We start from the raw sequence: 23,493 nt of genomic DNA, 5'->3' as shown, positions 1-23,493 counted from the left end.
CCACCTATGGTCCGATCTCCATAAAATTTGGCATGGTTTTTAAGGATGTTATGTCACATATGCTCACCAATTTTTGTGAAGTTCTGAGTTTTCATATAGGATTTATAGGCTTTTGACTATATTTTGCCACATCCATTTTATAAATGACCCTGTTATAGCCAACCAAATGCCAAATCTCAACTTTTTTTTGATAATTATTAATCTAGAGAGTCCAGAGAATTGTCCAAGACTGGTCTGGTTCCGATCGGGCGAAAAACCAGGGACTAGTTCGCAAAAGTAGGTTTTTAACATATTCGTGAATATTTAATGAACGGTTTGATTGACAGCAATGGTTCTAGAGGCAAAGTTGTTCATCATGAGGAGATCTATCAAATGATATGCATTTTGTGGGGATGTGTGCAACACCACGTGATTACAGAGCCGTAAAACTCGTTAGCGCCAACTAGTGGCCGATTTCTTTCAAAACTCTTACAGACCTCTTGGGCCATGAGTCGAACATGCCCATTGAGTTTCGTATCGATTGGCCTCCGTTAACCTCGTCTCACAGGTGCTCAAACTTTATTGGCCGATGGCGGCCATGTTTTTTGAGATACGCCAATATCCTTTTACACATACATGGGGCCTTGGACCAAGACACTGCATACCAATTTTCAGGTCAATCGGACTAACGGTCAGGTGGCCACACCCCCTTTTATGTTTTTTTAATGTTATAGCGCCACCTAGTGTTAGATCGACGCAATTTTTTTACTGTGACCTCAAAATCAACTCATTCACATGTGTACCGAGTTTGGTGAAGCTATCTCATTTACTTCTTGAGTTATAGCCATTTTAGTAAAATAGGCTCTGCCCACAACATTCATTTTGCGCCCTCTAGCGACAGTTAATCAAAATTTCAACTTTTTTTTGATAATTATTGATATTCAGACTCCAGAGAACATTTTGGCACTGGTTTGGTTCCGATCGGGCGAAAAACCAGGGACTAGTTCGCAAAAGTAGTTTTTCGACAAAATTCAAAATGGCAGAAAATCTATCATGGCGGAAATGAAATCGGAGATATACATTTTTTACTTCAGGTTTCCAGCTTTCCAGTGATATAAGACACTTGAGTCTACGACATACGGTCTAGGAGTTATGAGCAGTTTCGCGCAATTGGTTGCTATAGCGCCACCTATAGGCCAATCGGGCTCATAATTTGATAACCTCTCCTCGATTTTTGTACTACCATCTGACAAAGTTTCAGCTCTCCAGCACTTACGGTTTGGGCTGCACGATGCGTTTTAGCGGAGAATAATAATAATAATAATAATAATAAAAATCAGTACAAATACAATAGGTTTTCAGCACTTCGTGCTTGAACACCTAATAATAAAAATCAGTACAATTACAATAGGTTTTCAGCACTTCGTGCTTGAACACCTAATAATGACAACATGTGTGTTACGAGCTCCGGCTGCCCCCTTCAGTTCATTATCAGTATTGCAAGTGAGGAGTCAGATTACCATTAAAATTCATAGAAGAGGCGTTATAATGCGGTGAACATGTTGACCGTGGGCGTCATTGCAATCCTCACATGTTGCGGTCTATTTCTGAAATAGATTCTGCATCTTTATCTTGAGCACTTGGTACGATAACGTTAGCTTAGCTTGCGGATCTCGTGGACGTTTGTTGTTTAGTGAATATAGAGTATAATTGGATAACTTCCGTAGTAATGAAAAAGTATATGTTGTACTTACTCGCAGACATGTTGAATGAAAAAAAAATCGCAGTAAATTGTCACTAAAAGCTAGGAAGACACGATGATACGTTTTCTCAAAAACATAGAGGGTCTACATTTTTTGTAAAGTAACTAAGTGTCATAGATTAAAACATGTCAGTGGCATCATTGTGGTTTCGTTGCATTGTCAAATATCATGTTGTGGCACACGTGTTCACGCGGTTCTATGGTGTAATGGTTAGCACTCTGGACTTTGAATCCAGCGATCCGAGTTCAAATCTCGGTAGAACCTGATTTTTTTCATCGATGTATCGCAAATAGTAAATACGCCGAAACCAACATGATGAATGATATGTGTACGATGAAGACGAAAGACTACCTGTATGGTCAACTGCTTATTATACTGAAATATTATTATTATTTATATATATTTTGTTTTAAATATTTATTTAACCAATTTTATTTTAAACAGTAAATGAAACCATTATTTCATCATAAATGTTTAAAATATGCTGCATTGTGAGTCTCAATATGTATCACGTGATTCAGCAAGTGGCGTCCACTTTCCAGATATCATTACAGTTAAACTGTGTTTTAATCGATTTTCAAGTAAAAACATCTTGACTGTTGATATTCTGGCCATTTGAAGGATAACTCCTAAATAGTTCAATAACACAAAACAAATAATTAAAACTCCTACCAAAGTAGTTATAGCAGCATTTAGTCTCGTGGCACTTAAGGTGTTATATTTGAAATGCCCAAGAGGAGTCAGTATATCACATATTACATGAACGTGGAAAAAGTGCATGTATCTAGTTCATCAATGTTACTACTATTTTATTATGGAGATTGTAAAGCAGGGAAATTTATATATAAGCTTATTAACATTTAACATTAATTAAAAACATGATTTACTTTATTTATTAATCATTTAACCTTTCAGGGCCGTACCCAGATGAAAACAAAGAGAAGTTTTGTCAAGCTAACTTCTGGTAGCCTATAGCTAGTAAACCCCTACACAAATACACAATCTGCTCCTTTTTCATGGATTTTCTTCGTCTCTCCGCTCTCTGGATTTTAAATATTCAATTTCTCTCCTCTCTCCAGCCGTAGAACTCATATTTTCCCTCTTTACCCACTATCTGTTAAACTTGGCAGTTTAACAGACCCTGTATTTTCCAGGCCTGAGCCACTACTGCCCAGTCCAGATGTCTGTGGATTCAGGCTCAAAGGTCAGTCTTTCAGGCTCAAAGAACTGTACATGACTGTAATTTGTAGGTATGAAATTCCAAATTTATTAAGTATACAAGTCCACTTGTCTTGACCACCACAACATGCTTTTTTGTATAAGTAAGAAGGAAATTTTGCATTGATTGGATCAAGCATTTGTGCATCAAAGTTACTTTAATTATGACCTTATAAAAAGCTATGGAAAAGTTAGATTTGAACTTTTAAACACGAAAAGTTTTTTTAGTTTCACTCAAGTATGCTTTTGGCTGGTCAAAGGACTTGTATTTTCTCCCTTTTACGCGACTGTCGACCATTAACAACATGTACACAACCGTCCAATGTGTTTTACCTGTAATAATTCCTCGCGGAGCCGCAGAGAACAGCAGCAACAGTGAGCGAGTAAAAATATATAACCCATCCAGCCGGTGGTGGGTATGGCCGGGAGCCAGGCATCACTGACCCCTGGGCTGAAAGAAGTGTAGCATTGTCTCTCTGGGCCTCCAGCTCGGTACATTTCAAAATGAACACAGGCCCTACTGGGTTATTTACTTTTGCCAGGCTATATGCCACATATGAGTCAAAATTACTATTTCCATAAAGGAAGAAGGCTTTCTTTGGTCAATAATGAACTGTAGGAAATTATGCTAACAACTAAGTACCTTTTTGTTGCAGTTGGGCTTGCATTTATAAGCCAAAAATTTTTTTTTTTAATGTAAATTAACAAAGTTATGAGATATACAGTACCAGGCTATTGACATTTCAGACAAATTGCAAATTTAGAAAACTAGCCAAAACTCACCAATGATTCTTTAACGTGAAAACGTGCCCTTCTTTCCGTGAAAAAAAAAGGTGGTAACTTTTTGCCACACCTGCCAATGATTTACCGGCCATAAATATGTTTTACCAGCCATGAAACATAATTTTGAATTGGATTGAATAAGGATTGAATAATCCTTATTAAAGTTAAAAAAGTTTTTCTTTCAAGAGGAATGAGTCAGTGTCATAGTGCCCCCTACCGTATAACAGTGAAAACACGGAAAGCCGGAACATTCCGTCAATGGCGAGGAAAGAGTTAACATTAAAAGCACAGGCAGTAGCAGGAATATTAGGCTGCTGTCACTTTAAGAGCTAATGCACGAATCCAATATAATGTTACATATGTGTTTTATTTCACAACTGTTTACGTTCAGTTTAGACAAGACTGACTATGTTTACAAGGATACTTGTCAAGACGGGTATTTTGAAATAATTAGTTTGTATAGCAATACTGTATTTCAGTCCGCTCATTGGTGGAGCTGAAACTGCGGCGCTACTTTCATGTCTCAATTCTCTTAAATGGGGAGGGGCTTAAAATAGGGACTCGCACTCTCATGTTTCACACATCACACAGTTCTGAACACAGTGGTGTGACAACAGACCTACAATAATCCCCAAACAAATAAAGGTGCTAAATATGTTAGAACGGCCTATGCTTTCTTTGACATTTTCTAAACCCCAATTTGCATTTAAGGAGAGGCATCAGGCCAGATGGAAACCCACAAAATAACAACTTACAGCTGAGGTAAAAGGAAGGCAACATGATACAGAGTAGCAAGAGGGGTTTTGTTTTAAGATTGCAGTTTAGGAACACAAGGGTAGGATGGAAGTTTTGTTACCATCCTGACTAGCGATTACAGTGCATACTAACATATGTTATAATACAAACAATGCACCGAGTGCATGTAACTACAGATCTGCCCACTCACACCTAATCACAGTGCAAAATTGTATATAGATCTAATATTAGAATATATACTTTAAATAAGAGATAATTAAATGAATTAGGCCCATAATATTATTTATATATATATATATATTATAAAAGCTTAGAATATAATTAACAGTGTATTTCTTTCTCAATGTCTTCACCCTGACATGGAATTGTAATTGGTGGTCTTATTGAACTCTTGAGACTTTATTTTGAAAGAAAACTATTTTTGCTTAGCTCATTTGTAGTCATAGCTGTGGCTAAATAGATGGTCATCAATACATGTCTGGCTACTGCACTTCTGGACTGACAGGATAGTGCCCACTAGAACTTGGCTAAAGTAAACTACATTTGCAAACCGAATAAGATAAAGTGTTTGACAACCACTTGGCTGATATGTCCTTTAGAGAATGTAAAACTAAAGTTTGCATGTGGATTGAATTCATGTTTGTTCATGCCTACATAAATACATACATTATTGACATAGTACTTCTGGATTAAAATATGCTAACTGGATATGCAAACATTAAATGTACAAAGTACACAATGTAGTCAAAATAGACTCCATTTTATGACATTTATCATTTAAAGTAGTGCTACACATAATATTAAAGTGTGGTACTTAATAACAACAAGCAGATTATTATTACAAATATTTAATAGGAATTTAGACAAATGTAAACAACAATTTATAACGTACAAAGTTCAATGAAGCTGAATGCGAAAATCAAAATATAGCAAGGCTTCCAGATGTTGTAGTGGTATTGTAGTACCTCGGTCTCAATTTTAAATTTGAAACATAGGGGAACAAAAAAAAGATATCCTAACAATTGTATGACATTATTCACTTTCTGCAATCCAGATTACTATTTATAATTATATACTAGATATAATTGCTAAGGCACATAATATTGGAAAAATACAAACAAGCAATGATTTCCAACAATTAAAACCGCAAAATATGGGATTCTGTTTGGTTCGTCGAAGAGAAAGGCAAGCCATTATTTCAGTAAGATTTACAATTCAAACAAAGAAGATACATGTCGTACGTAAAACCTGATCCAGTACGCAGATTTAAAAAACAGATTCAGTCCCTCAATATCTGGTCTCTGCGGCAAATCGTTGTGATTAAAATAAGTTGATTAAATACGTATAAAGTTTTCTCTCTCACTTGAAACAAAGGAACAGACACTAAAGCTTTTTCAAGGGGGACCACTGTGAGCACGTGCAGTCTTGCTCTGCCCCCTCCCGTCAGTCCAGTGGTTTGTGGGAGATGTAGTGCGAGTGTTCGTTCTCATTTCTCTCACACAGGTCCGTAATAGCTCGAAATGGTTATGGTGCTCCACCTCGAAAGCTGCGTTTCTGCTCCTCGATTTCTGCTTCTGTCTCTGAACTCGAGTATTGAGGTGAAGGACGGACCTTGAAGAAATTCGCCACGTATCGCACCTGTAAGAGACAAGGAATGTAAGGAGAGTTAATGACCTCACAATGCTACATTTTAAACTGAATGGCCTCTTACTCTTGGGTCACTTTACCAGAAAAGGAAATATTCAGAGGGGTAAAAAAAAAGTTTGAGGTTTGAAACAACATGAGGGTGAGGAAATGATGACAGTTGTAAAATTAAAGGTAAAATTGCTCTAAAAAGTAAAAGTGTTGACTTACAATGAGAATTGCAATGAGCGCCCCCTGGAGGAGTCCCACCAGCACGTCGCTCCAGTGGTGCTTATAATCGGACACGCGGGTGTAACCTACATACACAGCAAACGCCACCAGGAAGAACTGGATGGTTGGCCTCAGAAGACGGGCCCATTTCGCATCCAGTCTGGCCTGGACATAGAACTAGGGAAAGAAAAGAAAAAGAAGTGTGACTTACTTAATGACTTAATTTGTTGTGAAGAAATAACGAAAGCAAATGGCGATAACAGTTTTATCTCAGTGAGCTCTCTAAATAGCAATTTAGCATTTGTACGTTTACTTTGTAGTTATCAGGAAATCATTTTTGTACTAAGAATGATGCAGAACCTGTCTTGGCAGATTTTGTTTTTTTGATCTGAGAGTTTCATTAAATTAGTTCAAGGTTTTGCAAACTCTGCAACGAAAAACTCCTATTATTGTAAATACCCGCACAGATTTGAACTTGTACACCATCTATTCCTCATTGTGTCCTATTTTTGTCATATCCATGCTATGCTTCAAGAACAGTTGCTCCTTACAATGCTACACTTGACAAATGGACCTGTTTGGCTGCAAAATGTTTGGCAAAATTTTCGAATGTGACCGAATTTTATGAAGCACAGCTCACATACAAGTCTCTTTGAAACCAAGCAGCTTTCTGTTGGCGAACACTGCGAATTTGCGTGAACAATTTGAACCTGATACAAAATCTGCATTCAGAAATCTTTTGCTCTCACAAGAAATTCTCGATCATGATGATCCATACTGATATGACTGAATTTGCTGAAAAACGGTAAATGTGACCGCACATTTAGATCCGTTTAGTGACTCTAGTGAAATCAAATGGAACTGCAGAAATAAAGCCTATTTTCAAACATGTTTCCCCATTTGCCATTGGTCGCAAAAACAAATAGTCCCACTCCCAGTTAAATGTTTAGCGGGTAAGCATTCGACTGCTACACCACTCACCGCTAGAAACAGCATGCAGTACATCCCGAAGGAGGAGTGACCTGAGTAGAAGGACAACCTACAACACACAAATCACATATAGTTCACAGAAATTCACTGAAATCAAAGCGTTAAAAGGATTTATGATAAGAGAAATACCTGGCTTCAGTCACATTAGACAAGCTGCCAGTGCAGTTGATCGCAGCCACATATCCTTGGCAGAATTTGGGAGCACACACTTTTAAGAAATTTGGACGTGGTCGCCCAATGGTGTACTTAGCCAAGTCCGTCAGGGATTGGCTGACAGCTCCCCCAAACAGGAAGGCGCCCAGCACCTTATAGATGGCCGACACATATTGATTAAAGGTAGAGTTGGAGTGAATTTTCTTGCTGTACACCAGATACGCTTCACCCGACGATATCTAGAGGAACAGAAGAGGTAAAAGTTAAGTAACGTGACACATTTCTGTAACTTTCAACAAGGATCAAAACGGTTACGCTACATTAGGTTTGTCAAATGTGTCAAACAAGTCCATGAGCACAAAACGCTGTGTTGTGCATAATAAACCCCTCTTCTGTGCAGTCATGAACGAACACTTTGTTGAGGATCAGCATGTGACTCAAGGGATGATGAGATCATGGGAGAGATTATGGAGGTGAATGAATAAGTGACTCACGATGATGATAGTGCAGGTGATGGTCACCGCAGCCAGCGTCACGTGCGTGATGGTGTCCAGTCTTACAGGGTAACCGATGCTCTCGTCCTGGCAGTGGATCGCTCGCTCGTATGGGCGGGACACAATATTCATTATAACAAAGGGCAGAGAAGCTACAGGAATAAGAAGAAGAGAGAATAAAAAAATAAATGCATGAGATAAATATCTGCTTCCTAAAGGATGTGTTAACAAATGAGGGGAATATACAGGCTGAATCTCCTGAAACCTGGAAAGAACCTGTCTGAGTCATATTTCACCTCAAGAAAATAACATTTCCATATATTCATGACAATTAAAGTAAATTTTTTCCAGCCATTTTTCATAACCAAATACATATCAACAATACCAACATTATATTATTTTCATTGTAATGTACATATTTACATGTATACACCATTGTATGTTTGTTACACTGCCTTTATTTTCATGAAAATCATACATTAAATAAAAAATAATTATAAAATATAAAATAAAGTGAAAATTCTGTTGATTTATGGGTGAGATGTCATGTTTTTTGTTATTGTTAAAGTAATTAAATAGCCAAAGAAATATTTTTTTCCATTGTGGCATTATTTTCATAAGCACATTTCCCTAACCATTTCTCACTACCTTAATACCAAAAAACAATATATTTACATTATAAAATATCAATATTCGATACCATTTTCGATATCACAGGGAAAATTGCCATATATACCTCCCTTCAGATCATTTATCATCTCATCATTTTTTGATCATTTTGTTGTAACAGCTTACACACAGCACAGGAAGGCTTTATTTGAATCGTTGAACTAAATTTACAAAAAAAGAAAAGTAAACGGTCAGTAATAAATTGAGAACAAATAAACAAACTGCAAATGATAGCGCAAATAAATACAATATAATACAGAGAGAAATTATATAAACATGGATTTAAGTTTTTCGGGTGGGTCTAACAGTAGTATTCATGTAAGAAATACTACAGAAATTTGAGTAATCAAATGTGAAGACTATCCAGTCTTATTTTATTGTAAAAATACAGATTAATACTTACAATTACAGTTGCAAAAGTTATTCAGTCAAGTGCAGCAAGTGATTTTCTTTGTTTTTTTTTGTTGTTTATTGATTTACATGACATAACGGTTTATTAGGCTGCTGTCACTTTAAGAGCTTAAAGTGACAACATGCATTTTCTCCATAGCCTGTAAAAAATATGGACGTATTGTCCGTGACATTACCCGTAGGTTTCTGAAGAACATTTTTGAAACCCAAAGTGGGCGGAGCGTCACCGTGCGCGTCTCCCGGATAACCAAAAATGGGCAAAGAGGCAGGATTAGCTGAGGTGATGTGACGCTAACAGACAGAAGACAAACGGCTAGAAGTGACAGCAGCGGCAGTCCACCTGTCACTCAACCGGCCACGCCCTTAATTATGCAGAACTTTAAGGCTTAATATAATTTAAACGGATGAGTTATAAAAAATGTTTTTTAAAAATCACCCCCCTCACAGTTGTCACGAAGGGCAAAATTATCTATATAGACCAAAAGCACTTTTTGTACGAGGCTGTAAGCATATTCTTTTTCTGCTGTACAGTTGGGGATATTAACATGGGGGGTCTATGGGATTGACTCTCTTTTGAAGCCTGTCTCTAGTGGTCAGTCGATGAATTGCAGTTTAAGTCACTTCTGTGTTGGATTCAAAAGAGAGATCGGAAGGTTGCCACCTGGTTTTCACTCAACCATTTACGTTGCAAAACTGACTGTATTTACTTTTAACTGACTGTATAGACTTTTTTTAGTAACACTCAGAACACCATCTGAATTCAGTCATGGAAGCAGCGTGTATTTATAGTACCTCTTTTTTCCAGAGTCACACGGAAACACATTTATCCCACAGCTATGAGGAAGTCACCTGACCACACCGTCTTAACCCAAAACATGTTTTGTGCCGTATCATAAACATTCCTGTACACACCCACAGCCTAGACATCCTTTCCACAACGCCTTGGTCGGTGGACTGATGTGGCTGGAGATGCACATGTCTGAATGTTGCCACAGCGTGATCCTTTAATGAATGGAAAATGTCCTTGGGACATTTGGAAATGTTACAAAATCACCCTGCAACCACGTGACCCTAAGCCACAGCACTTAAAGGGAACATTGAGCGCAATTCTACTTCCTGTAATTCCATTTTCTGGACATATAATAACACAGTGTTCTAGTAAGTTTGCATATCTTTAACTGCCAGAAAACATTTTGCTGTTTGAATGGAATATACGCGAGTAGATATTTTAAGCAGGCTAAGAATGACTTGTTTCTTCCAGTCAACATCAGGGACGGAGTTGTCAGGAAGATCCTACTTCTGCAGGAAAGCATGCAGTATGTTGGTACAAGCCAAAAATATGATTCTGGACCTTATGGTTGACTCAGTTTATGTCTAAATATAAATGAGCAGCATCCCACACAAATCCAGGATTGCTCAAGTGCCATTTATACCACTGTGGTATTATAATGTACAAGAGCATTTGTGAGACAGACGGTCAGGTCCATCACAAAACTTAACTCTGGGCTCACTGTGATATTTACACATGGTTTATTCTTCAATATGATTCTACAAGGGCCATTAAAAAAAGATATAAAAACAACAAGCTCAAAATCTGTACTAGCTTACTAACAGAATTTAGAATAATGTAATTTCCAACTAGAAATAATAAAAAATTCCCTCAAAGAAATGTTTACAAATATGTTTTGTTTTGTTAAAACAACAAAGCATTATGCTGGATAAAACATGGTAGCAATTCTAGGTGACTAACTGATGAATGAAAACATATGAAACAAGTGAAATGTACAAGAAAATTAGAAGTTTACCTGTTTTTAAAAAGAGAGAAAAAGTTTGTTGGGTAATGTGAAAAAACAACCATCAATCACTTTAGCAAGTTAATCTTGATGCTGAAAGACAACTAAAATTTCATTAATCGAAATTTAATTTTAAAGTTTTAGCACTGGAGATGTTGAACCAAATCCTTGAGAAAAGTTGAAATAATTGAAAATACTTATCCCAAACAAGTCATTTTGAGTTTCAATTTCTTGAGACATTCACGTCACGACAAGAGACAAAGAGTAATCGAGTCATAGAGAGTCACTTAAGAACAAATGAGTGTCTTTGTATTCCAAAAACAAAGAACAAATGGTGTTTGAAATGACACTGTATTTCCATGCACTGTGGTCTGGGACAGTGAGAACACACTCATCATAATGACATCCCCAATGGTGCACTAATAAAAACATACTGCTCATGTAACCTTGCCCCAAAAACAGTCATTAGTTTATTACAATGTATATTATTGAACTAACAATTGTGAATTTTGGAGCAATGATTCACAATTGTCAAAATCTGGGTCAAATTGTATCCTCAGGTCAAACTAACTAGTTGAATCAGACTCCGGCCTCAAACAGATGTGGCCCAACTTTTTGATTTATTCTTTAACAATTATAATGTTTTGTTTTCTTTTGCTTTGTACTTTGCTTTTTAAATATTCACAAATGTTTTCTCTTTTGTGTTTTTTTATATTTTCAAATGTTTTTTTATTTTGCAGCTTGCAAAACAAATGTTTTGTTGAAAATATTTACAAATATGTTTTGATCTCTTTTGCTTTGCACATTAAATATTTTTTTTTTTTTTAAATATTTACAATTATGTTTTCTTTTCTTTTGTTCAAACCAAAACGTTTTTTTTTTTACCTTAAATAGTTCACTAGTTAACCAATTAGCTTGAAAGGATTCGATCCACTTGCTGAAAACTGTGTACTGAATATAAACCCATAGTTTTGTTGCCATAAAGGAGATTTATGGTTTACAAACAATGAAAGAAAAAATAAACTATCCCTCAGGCCTCATTGATCATCATGTTGAGGGACTCGAGACCCCAAACAATGGCTACAGTTTTAACACTCACTTGAGATTCAGACACTTTGAGGATCTGGAGCTGAGCTTGGATGGCCTTTTCTGTATGTTTGCCAGCTGTATAATCTCCAAACAAATGAAAATAAATGCCCAATAAAATTTAAGTCTCACTTTCCCTTCTTCCTCTCCAGGCTTTTCAACTCTTGAGACACATTATTAGGAAACAAAAAGACTAGTAAGACTTAAGGTTTTTGGAAAAAATGAAAAAATGAACCCTGAGGAGTAGATTTTTTTATTTCAAACTGCCATTGATTAATGCCAAACACAATTAAAACACCCAGAAACACTGAGAACGAAGTCTAAAATCTCAACTTTACAGTTAAAAAGGCTGACCAGTATATTCTGGTACTCGTCAGTGAAATTCATGAGCATTACTTCTGAAATATTTTCCAGATTGTGTTCCCAGGGAATTAAGTCAGTGTAAGGTACATTAAAAGGTCAAAGAACTTCAAACGGTTCGAGTTCAAAGCCTCAGTTGGCAGGTGCGAGCTTGGCGGTCGTTTAACTAGGCAATGAAACAGGACTGCAGGGAGAGATGTGGCGCTTAGAAGTGAGAGGGCAAGAAGTCTTGAAGAAAGTCACAGTTGACACCCAACACACTGCAATATTGAGGCTGCTCTGGAAAAAACCAACCTAGTCTCAACTGCCACCAGCCGTCACCCTTCAACCATTCCCTGAAACAAATTAGTTCCATTTGAAGGTACAGGAAGTCAAATTTCCTGTAAAACATTAAGGGACCCCGTTTTGGTATGAGCTCTTTTTATGAGTCCATGGACTGTGTTTTTTCCACCTTCATGCTATGCAAGTAAAAGCAATGTCCTCTAGTTTCATTAATTAAAAGTCGGTCATTTACCCAACATCGTGCACTTTTTACTTGGAAAAAAGTTGAAGAATGCAATGAAAGAGGATAGGCTTCAAATGAAAGAAGACCATACAACTTCTGCTCTTTATTCCGAGTCCTTGCCCTCTCACTTCTAAGTCATAAGTCATAGTTTTGTGTGAAAAACAGCCTGGAATTCAACTCATTATTCACTGGAAATCTTGCTTAACAGCCGTGTTATTTTAGTATTATTTCTATACTACTCTAATACTATTTGGAATTAGCTTTTATTTTTATATTTTCAGTTCAGTTTGCTTTAGCAATGTTGTATATGCCTTGGTAATTTTGCTTCATTTCTTTTGTTAAATATGTATATTTAGTTTTATTTATGCATTTCAGTTTTAGTCATTTTAGTCATTTTGTTTCAGTTAGTTTTCCCACCAAATATTTAAATAGGAATACATTTCATCTTTAATGAACATGATTTCTAATAGTTTTAGTTTTAGTAAACAATAACAACATAGCTTGACAGTCTTGGTCACCATTAACTTTGATCGTATGTGGCGGCGCTCGGTTCCACAGAACAAAGAACCTGATATAGTTTTGGAAAAACATGACGGTAAGCAAGGATTAAACTATGAATGACTTCATGCTCCTAATGGAAAAAAACTTGAAAGTCATTGTAATATTTTAACCAGGGTTGCAAAGTTTACAGACATTTTGAAAATTTTCATAAACTTTTGGAAAGTTTCTGGAAATTTACAGGAAACCCTAATTTTAAGTTTAGTTGAGTTGCATTAGTTGAGTTGCAACAAAGCAATATAGAGACTAAATCAAGAGGGGGAGGAGAGAGTAAAATGTTTCTGGGTTGGTGAATGCTGAAGTGTTAAAGAACTGAGGATTCACATACTTTTGCCCATCCCACAGACAAAAATGAGCTTGCCACTCCTGTAGTCTCCACCTCATTCATTCATAGTTTCCCAGTTTGTTTGGAGCATCCTCCTTAACAAACACTATAAATATGAAGGGCTGAACTGAGTGTTGCTTTATTTGGTTCAATCTGATGTGCAGTAATGGTAAGTAGGACGATAATTGTTGGCAATCTGAGTTAACGGAGTTTGAAACGCTTCCCCTCACACCGCTGGAGGAACGCCAGAGCTATTTTTGGACCAACCCAACAGTTTCATTCAGTATACAAAAGAGAAGGTTCACCCCAAAATTTTATTGCCATGTACTTACCCTTGTGTTATTCCAATTGGTGAAGTTAGAACAGGAAAGCAGAAGTTTATCAGAATGTCTGAGCTGCTCACTTTCCTACAATGAAAGTGAATGGGGACCAGGGACTGTACAGGTTCAAAGAGGACAAATAATAGGCCTATGCATTACAGGAGTAGTTTAGATGACATTCGCACTATATTCCAAGTCTTCTGAAGTCATAATGATGCTTTGGTGTGACCGTGTGAGGACTAAAACTAAAGTCGGTATGTAAATCTTGGTCACCATTCACTTTCATTAAAGGGAAAAGAGCAGCTTGGACACTGCTAAAAATAACTCCTTTTGTATATCACAGGAAATCTTATACAGAAAGATAATCCACAGAAAAAAAGCATAGAGGGACAGTAAATTACACAATTTTAAAAGTGAACTTTCCCTTTAGCATCACCTTACAGTAGCTCAGCTATTTACAATCCTATTTTTCTTTTCACCTTAAGGTTGTGGTACACTTTAATTTGTCTTTTTGCTGTAAAACCTTAAAAACAGTGATATTTCAAGACAAACATTTACTGGACAGAAGCAACTTACGTTTACATGATTTTCCATTATATATAAATTATTATTTATTTTTTTGAAAAATCACTTTAAGCTATCAGAATTTAATCTTACCTTTTGGCCATATAAATATCAGCGACTGCATATATTTTTGCAATTGTGCGGGTTTTTTTTTACTTCTCAAATATGAGCAACATATTCTCCTATACCATATATGAGCAAAACAATTCTGATATATCAAATACTCAAAAAAAAAAATGAGCTTCAAATAAACTGCCTTCGGCCTTCTGACTATTACTTTATATGTCAGGCTTTACATGGTAACTACTTATTAAATAGTTTGTAACTAAATAGTTTGTGGAAGCTAAAGTTTCAAAGTACCTTTCCCAACAAAGGCAATGTTGGTCCAAGAAACTGAAAATCTGTGAACATTTAGCTGATATGTTTACAGTAAATCTGAATTGCACTGCTTGCAGTTTCAAGGACAGACGAGTTGGTGAATTTCCAATGTCACAGGACTTGAAAATAAGAAAACCCTGAAGAAAATCCCATTTGTTTTTGGCTACACCACTTAGCCTGTGAGGGAGTAGCCTGTTTTCTTAGGGTTGGCTTTAACCTTCACTCTGACATTGGCTCACCACCTTTCATTATCAAAAACACGCTATGTTTTTATTGACCGCTTGTATTCTAACTCATTTTCCGGCATTTCAACAAATATATTAACCTTTCAACACCTAACTTGATCCATTCTGGCTTCATTTCAACATTTGAAACCCAGTTCATAGCGGCTGAATCCACAAAGATCATGTTCGGTTTCTACTCTGAAGATGAAAATGAGATGTTCTTGAATTTCTTTGTGGGTTTTCTGGAGTACCATCATAAGTGTTACAAAAATACAAGCCTGTCGCCCCTTAAGTGAGAGTTTTGAGGGCGGTCTGTCTGCCGGCAGCACTCCCTGAGCGGTAGTTTGGCAAGGACGCCTGACTCATTTGGAAGCTATGTGCTGAGCGTACAACCTCGCAGGAGAGTCTGGAATCCTACTTCAAGAAGAAACATCCGCCCTCCTCCTCTTTTCTTTCACCATACACCAAAGTCTATCCGTCCCAGCCCTCTACCTCCCCACGCTAATGCTAGTGTGTGATTTACACTCTTTGAAACCATGGAAATGTATAATATTGTGTGGGAAACAGGTTAGCTGTTACGCTAATAGTGTTTAGCAAGTGTGTTTTGCTTTAAAAATAGCTTCTGTGCTTAATGTAACAGCATCATTATGTTAATGGTCTCATGATGTGACCAATTTCTGAACAATTTTGTTGATGCTGCAATTGCTATCTCACACAGACTGTTCTGAACAAGTTTATCCAAGACCTGAAATATAAAGAATAACGGTTCCAACATCCTGCACTTGTCGTTCTCCCATATTTCGCCAGTAGTTTTAGGGAATGAATCCAAATTGTGTGGCAATATGTCTTTATAGGTTATTGCGTAATGATATGATGCTAAAAACCTTCACTATTCCTTGCTGGTGGAACCTCACAGTGCCTTTCATAAGTGAAAACACCTATGCTAAAGTTGACTAAAAAGAGGAATAAAAAAAATCATCTTTTGGAAATTGATCTTAATGCCTTAATTTAAAAAATGAGGAAAAATCCAACCTTTAAGGACACCAATTTTCTTGCCAATCTCTAGGTGTGGTGAAGGGTATGTGATGATGTGGGGCTTTTTTAATGCCAAAGGCCAAGGGAACTTTATCAGATCCATAGTATCCTGGATCCATGAAATAACTGGCCTTTAAAAATAAAAATCTGCCTGCCTCTATGGGAATTTAACATAGGGTTGTCCTGACTTATGCAACCTGTATTTTAAGGAAGAACATTTATTTATTTACGATACATTATTCATTCACAAAGAAAATTGGTGTCCTTAAAGGTTGGATTTTTCCTCATTTTTTAAATTAAGGCATTAAGATCAATTTCCAAAAGATGATTTTTTATTCTTCTTTTTATTCAACTTTAGCATGGGTGTGTTCACTTATGCTATCCACTGTATACCGGAACAGCTGGCTTTTTTACTTTTCTTTTTTGGTTCATTTTACGATTTAACTGTCGCACATAGTCTATATCTCCATCTCTGTCCTAGCTTGCACTTTGAAAAAAATTAGTATCGCAGCACTCATGTTTCATTACTACTTTACATGAATTGCTCGCTGTAGCATTCCTCATTTATAATCACTTTGGATAAAAGGATCTGCATACAGGTCCTGTAAGCAATATAACAATTATCCTTGTCTTGAGAAAATTGTTAAAAAAATACCAATAAAATGAATGTAAAACGGTGCCTGTTAAAACAAGTTTAACGGAGGCCAGCTAGTAAGAGCTGTGTTGGTAAACCTCACTCCCCTGGCCTCAAGAGGCGCACTAGAGACTGAGACTGTGGTCTTTGGCGTCCTTGTTATAGCATCTGCCTCCCATGCCAGAAATGCTGGTTTGAATCCCGCTCGGAGTAGTGCAAGTAGAAATGGAGGGGTTAAGCTAGCCGCTTTTCCACTTTCGGGCCAATGCGAGCCTGTGCTAACAAGGTGCCGGGCGGGGCCACTAGCCTCGGACCTCAAGTACCGAGGTCAAAATCAATTTGAGTTTCCACTGTCGGGCCAGTAGCCCCACAGCGCTACCCTAAAACCTGCCCTTAACACGCCTTCAGAGAACAACGTCACAAATACCACATCACCAGCATGGTGAAGATAGCTAACTGAAAACTAGCTAGATTGTAAAATTAGCATGACGTTTGGTCTTTACATAAAGACTTAAGCATTGATATTTGACCAATAATTTATTTTTATAATTTCCAATGAAATTATGGGATCTGAGGAGGTTTGAGCGATCTTTTCCAACTCACTTTGCTGTTATCGTTTCAGCTAGACCAACAGAGGGAGCTCACGAACAGAAAACAGGAGTTATACGAGTTTACCGGGCTATACAGTATTTAATTGATAGCAAATGTGAATGCATTGGTTTTCAACAAAGGGACAGGGAAGAGATGGATGTAACCAAATAAATACACAATTATAATCATACATGATTTGTTGAAGTTCTTCAAGCAATCTTTGGTATTTTCCATAACCATGTGTATTTATTATGCCAATGTTTAGCATAAGTTGCATATGGCATCGCATGTAAATAAAAAATAGATTAGAATTCCCATCAGATCACACTCAGAAGTTATTTCAGAAACTCGCTGGTGTCTGAAAGTGAGTTGAGCTGAAAATTGTTTTAAATGTCCTGACTCCGCCTTTGTTCATGAACACGCTTTTGGGCCTAGAGTGGAAACGCGCCTATTGGTGCCGTGACCCGGATGGGAGAGAGGTTTAGAGGGGTGAGTGTAACAGAGGCCAGCTAGTAAGAGCTGGGCATGTAAACCTCACTTCCCTGACCTCAAGAGGCACACTAGTGACTGAACCTAGAGGCAGTGGTCTTTAGCATCTTTTTAGCGCACCCGTCTCCCATGCTGGAAATGCTGGTTCGAATCCTGCTTCGAGCAATGCGAGTAGAAGCGGGGAAGTTACATTGGTGCCGTGATCCGAATCGGAGTGAGGTTTAGAAGGGGGAGTGTTACAGAGGCCAGCCTCAAGAGGCGCCCACCTCCCATGCCGGAAATGCTGGTTCGAATCCCACTCGGAGCGGTAGGAGTAGAACCAGAGGGACTACAATTTGACAATATAATGTTAAGAATGTTAAGAAATAAAGAGCTTTTAATAAAAACATACCAAAACACACCAGAGGTACCTGGAATGAAGGCCTTGAAAGTCCTTCAGTACTGAGCCAAATGCTTAGCTTTTTATTGACTCAGATAAGCATAGATAATTCTCAACAATTTCACTTTCACTGAAGAAAAATGCTGATCTTGTGGCTTTGACTTGCTGTATCAGTACAGAAGAACAGAGGCAGAATATTAAATGTCAACTCTTTTTTTCTGTCAGTACTCAGTGACTGATTATGTAAAATATCAAAGAATACCAGCATACAGGCAGCAGTAAAATACACACTGTTAGCCTGTGAGCGAAACCAAAAGCCAGACGGTGTTTGTGTGGAGGGAAAGTTGACTTAGACCGAAGAAACGAGAAGCAGAGGGTGGTGGGCTGGATTGAATGTCAAATACAGGGCTGGGAAAAGGATATTAAGTCCCTGAAACACTTACCGAAATTCGCAGTCTACTGGATTCTGGGACTTTTCTGTTGTTAATACAGCAATCTGAGAGGCTGATATTTATTTGAAAATTATTGAATATTTCCACCTGTGCTGCAGTAAATCTTTCTGTACTTTCATTACCTCAAGGCCAAATGTCTCAAATTTATAGGACTTTGAACTATCTTTTATATACTTGTAGATCAATCAGAAACCAAATTATCCATACATAATGTAGTTATGGGTTTCTTAGCTGTGCCCTTACTCCCATACATTACATTAACTTCTAGCAGAAAGTGGTACACTTTAATATATTTACAAAAAGTTGGAAATTCTTTAATAAGGTTTGTAATAATGACGGAATGTTCATATTTGGTAAACTATTCTGTTGTACGAAAAATATTGTTGGTCTTTTTATGTAAACTCTTCATGGTTTGAATGAATGATTCAATGACTCACTCATTTACACTTCACTTGTTTCATTACTGAACGAATCAGATTTTTTTGAAAGAATCTCTTGACAGAATGATTCAATAACAAATAAATTTAGCAGTCGCTTGTCACCACCTACAGGTGTAACAATGTCCTCGATACAATATTTATTAGAAGCGTCAAGTTACTTTCAAAAGGTGATTTATTCTTTTTCCCCGCATTGTCAACTTTTATCCCAGTAGGCTACTTCTGTAATAATCTAAATTATTGTAACACAGAAATAGGCCTAATGAAAATGTTAAAAAGACTCTTTGTGAAGCCGTTTCATACTTAAATATGATAACTGCTCTCTCTGGGTCAGCGGCAGCGCAAACAGATTTGAATCGCTGTGATCATACTTGTCAAAGGTTTTATAGACAGTTGAATCATTGTCATTTCACCCTTCGTAGAGGGTTTGATTGACATGCGATCTGACCAATCATAATCCACCATCTGCCGAATCCGCCATTTTGTCCGACAATTAATTACCATTTAGCTTTTTGCTCATTTCAGTTTTAGTAATTTTAGTACTTCAACTTGTCAAGAAAACATTAACAAAGTGTTATATAATTCTTAATCTAATTTTTTGTTTTTATTTTCAGCTTTATTTAAATTAACGAAAACCATTTTCTTCATTTACTATAACACTGCACCACATGACATTTAAACGTTTGCTGAAAATGGCATTTCAAAATCATATGTAACCCACATCTTACGCTAAGAATGTGGCACATCCATTTTAAATTAGATTTTAATGAGAATTTCCCTTTTCTCGCATTTGTCATTGACCCTCCTATAGCCTTAATGCAAGAAAAGAAACATCTGAAATTGTCCTAACAATCTGATGCCCTTTATAAATTAGACGGAAAATATTGTCCATCCCTGTCTACAACATGGATCATTTCAAAACGAGAGACACTTGCACCATCATGGTAAAGGTGTAAAGGTGGAGGATCATGCCTAGAGCACATTCTAGCCATTGTGAAATCCAAAGCTGAAGGTTGGAGAACACAGACACAGACTTCAAAGGACAGGTGCAGAAACTTCATCTCCTCATAGTAGGGTTACCTCACATGGTTAAGAAAAACAGGCTCAAAAACACTATTTCCAAAGGAAGTAATGGTCATGATGGTTCACACTCACTTTAGCACTAGGCAAGTCGAATCTTTCAGTACATATGACTGTGTTAGGATGTTTATGGTCATTGAGTTTGTCTCACAGTTAGTCTGCAAGCAAACCCCTAAATAAAGCCAAAAATGCAAGATGAGGAAGATTTCTGTGGCACTACAGGCTGCCAAACACTGTGGGAAATACTGACAGGCTTGGATCACATTTCCATAAACAAATACTCAACTTCCTGAACATGCAAAATCCAGGAAAAGAAGCAAGAACGAACTGCAGCATTCAACACAGAGAACACACCTCCCAATACATATTAAAATATGAAAATCTTCTAAAGATAGGCCCCTCACATGTACACTGTCACCTAAAGCAGCTGCTTTTGTAATAAGATATTATCATGAAATATCTGCAAAAGTCAAAAACAGAAAATATTTACAAAATATCAGTTGTAAATATAAATTGCATTATATTGCAGTTTAGTGCAAAGCCAAGACAAGGCAATTTTGCAAGGTTGTGAACTTGTGAGAAAAACAAACCTGAGTAAAAATAAACTGACCAATGTTGACTCTCACAACCAAAGCATATTTATGTTTAAATGTAACAATTAATATACATTTATAAATTATACAGGCAAAAAAAATTAAATAAAATAAAAAATAAAATAAAAAAATCGGTCAATCAGATTATCGGTTTTGTCTCTTGCACATACACAGGTTAAACATAAAACTGTTTTTACATACTTGCATATTTTACGTATCGTTGCACAAACTGAAAACAAACTTTTTAGTTCCTTATAAAATACATATTTTCTCCTAATATCATTTTGTGATTAAAAAAGTCAGTGAATGTTATTTGTCAGCAACCCAGTTACATAGCCTAAGTTATTGTTTAAAAAGACAAATCCCACGTATTTGCTAAGGAGAAAGCACTCAGACAACAACTTGTAACCTTAAGTTTTGTTAATGAACTTCAGAATATGACACTGAACGTTGAAACATTGAACTCGCTTACCTACAACTACACACAGCACGTCAACCAGGACGAAGAGTCTCTTTTTCCTCAAGTCCGTCATTATTTCTTGAGCTCGGATGCACTTTAAAACTAGCCCTTTAAAAGTCACTTCATTTATGAGATAATGTCAAAGATAATCCACTTGAAAGAACAAAAACAAAAACAGAACGCGACCAGTATTGCGAGTTCTTCCGGCTCTGCTGTTCTACCTGCGCTGCTCGTGCTTCACTTCAGCTCATAGGTGACGGTGAAACACTCGCGTCCTTTACGACTTTATATATCTAGAACTTCAAAGGCTGACGGTAGGTAGCCGCGTAGGTGCACATGTTGCTTTTGTTGAAGAAAAGACTTGTGTCCAGCCCTTCGGCAGATTTTTGAAGACGCATCCACTCCTTTTCCAAAAATAAAGCCACTGTGTTCCCACTCGCGCGCGCTCTTGCTCGCCGTGTCACTCTCCACACCTTGAGCTGACAGTGTGAGGCGCATGCGCAGTCGCGCTGCCTGGATAAATCTCTGCACTTTGAGCTGAAGCGCAAAGCAGCATGACACACACATTGGCTATTTTTATTGCACATCACTCCATAAATATTAAATTGGTCAATTAATTCTACTACATGTATCTGTCACATTCATCGTTACATCTGTTGCTGGACATGTTGTGATTTACAAGTAGGCCTATATCTGAGGATAGATAGATAGATAGATAGATAGATAGATAGATAGATAGATAGATAGATAGATAGATAGATAGATAGATATTTTAGTTGGCTGTCTGAACACACCTCTGCCAAAATGATATATGACACAAAATAATGTATTTTTAAAGTTAAGGGAACACCTAACTTATTTTTAAAACGTTATGGAAACGTCACTGACACTGTATGGTTATACGAATATTACAATTAGGTTATATAAATAAAACCTAAATAGTAGCCTACGTAGGCTACTTAGCTATATAGGCCTACATAATTTGGTTCACCTATAGTATAGAGGGAATGCATTAACGTCACTTTCCCGCCGGAACACGCCCCCTCAGCCGGACTGAGTGGCAGAAGAGCAGCTGCGTGACTGGATTTAATAGGGGAAACTGCGAAAACGCAAGTAAAACAAACGATTATCAGTTTAAACTAAAGATTGGACTCAATATAGTGTTCCTTACAACTTACTAAAGATCCAGTGATCCATGGATATTAACATGCAGCCAGGAATCGTGTTTCCTGACATTTATATGTGCCTGATTTCGACACCAGGGAAATACATACAGCAAATTTGCCTCTGAATGCTTTATATAAATACAAAATAGGCAGGTCTAAATCCAGGTGATCACTTATCAATGTTATATATATCATCATATCGTCTAGAGACTTAAAACTTGTATAGTTTTTTGTCAGTGTTTATTTAAAAATGGCAATTATACAGAATATACAGTGGTAAATACTTGATTGATGAGTTGTCACTGCAATATATAACAATACAATATATAGAGAATGATTTTACCACTAAATTCAGCATATTGACACAAAAATGATAACTGCAAATCCACCTTTCGCTGCCTGGAGTCCAGTTGTTTCTATGAATTGCAGCGATCTATTTGCTTCTCTGTTCTGTAGCTTTAGGTAGTCTGTAAAAATATTCCTCATATTTCTTGTCAAATCTAGTTGTACAGTCAGTCTCAAAGCTCTTTCCCGTTTTAGACGCGTTTTGTGTGTTTTTCCGCAGCATTCACACTGAAAACCAATGCTGCCGCTCAGTCTTTTTGCCACTTGTGGGCGTAACTGCAGTCACTCCGGCCAACGGTGACGTCACGTGCATTCCCTCTATAGCAAACATTTTAATAGTTTAATTCCCGAATGCTTCATAGATGGTGACTTTCAAATGCTTTCATAATGTAGGCTAGTTTAAAAAACTATTATTAATACTACTGAATGATTTATTGTACTGAGATGTGACGTCACTCACACCAGGATATAATGGCAGATTACTATTCTAATTGGTAATACAAAGTTTTTTAAAGGTCAAGCCTAGAATGTAGGGTGTAAACCGAAGCTGGTGCCTCAGTTCAGTCTTCTTTATCCGCTTGCTTGACATTTCATTTGTATGTTAATCTGCCCTCTAGTGGACACTGACAGGCCATACAGTAAAACTAGA

General features: G+C 37.1%; 2 protein-coding genes and 1 non-coding gene across 3 annotated transcripts in view; 1 reads left to right on the top strand and 2 right to left on the bottom strand.

Moving 5' to 3' along the window:
• LOC143736071 (uncharacterized) overlaps nt 1–23,493 on the bottom strand; it is a 795,401-nt gene that overhangs the window by 319,098 nt on the left and 452,810 nt on the right. The gene's annotated exons all lie outside the window — the stretch shown is intronic.
• On the top strand, nt 1,935–2,006 carry trnaq-uug (transfer RNA glutamine (anticodon UUG)). Its single transcript has one exon. It is a non-coding gene; the product is annotated as a tRNA-Gln (tRNA).
• On the bottom strand, nt 5,332–21,829 carry plpp2b (phospholipid phosphatase 2b). Its single transcript, XM_077226527.1, has 6 exons — nt 21,346–21,829; nt 7,991–8,142; nt 7,473–7,735; nt 7,335–7,392; nt 6,354–6,530; nt 5,332–6,137 (listed from the first exon to the last, which is right to left on the bottom strand). Exons 1-6 carry the CDS (start codon nt 21,404–21,406, stop codon nt 6,024–6,026), a joined length of 825 nt encoding a protein of 274 aa, XP_077082642.1. The 5' UTR covers nt 21,407–21,829; the 3' UTR covers nt 5,332–6,023.

This window comes from Siphateles boraxobius, unplaced genomic scaffold (genome assembly GCF_051911475.1).
Source record: "Siphateles boraxobius isolate OS27281-9 unplaced genomic scaffold, OSU_SipBor_1 13, whole genome shotgun sequence".
In the NCBI taxonomy this organism is placed as follows: Eukaryota; Metazoa; Chordata; class Actinopteri; order Cypriniformes; family Leuciscidae; genus Siphateles; species Siphateles boraxobius.
This window is presented reverse-complemented; position numbering and strand designations above follow the sequence as displayed.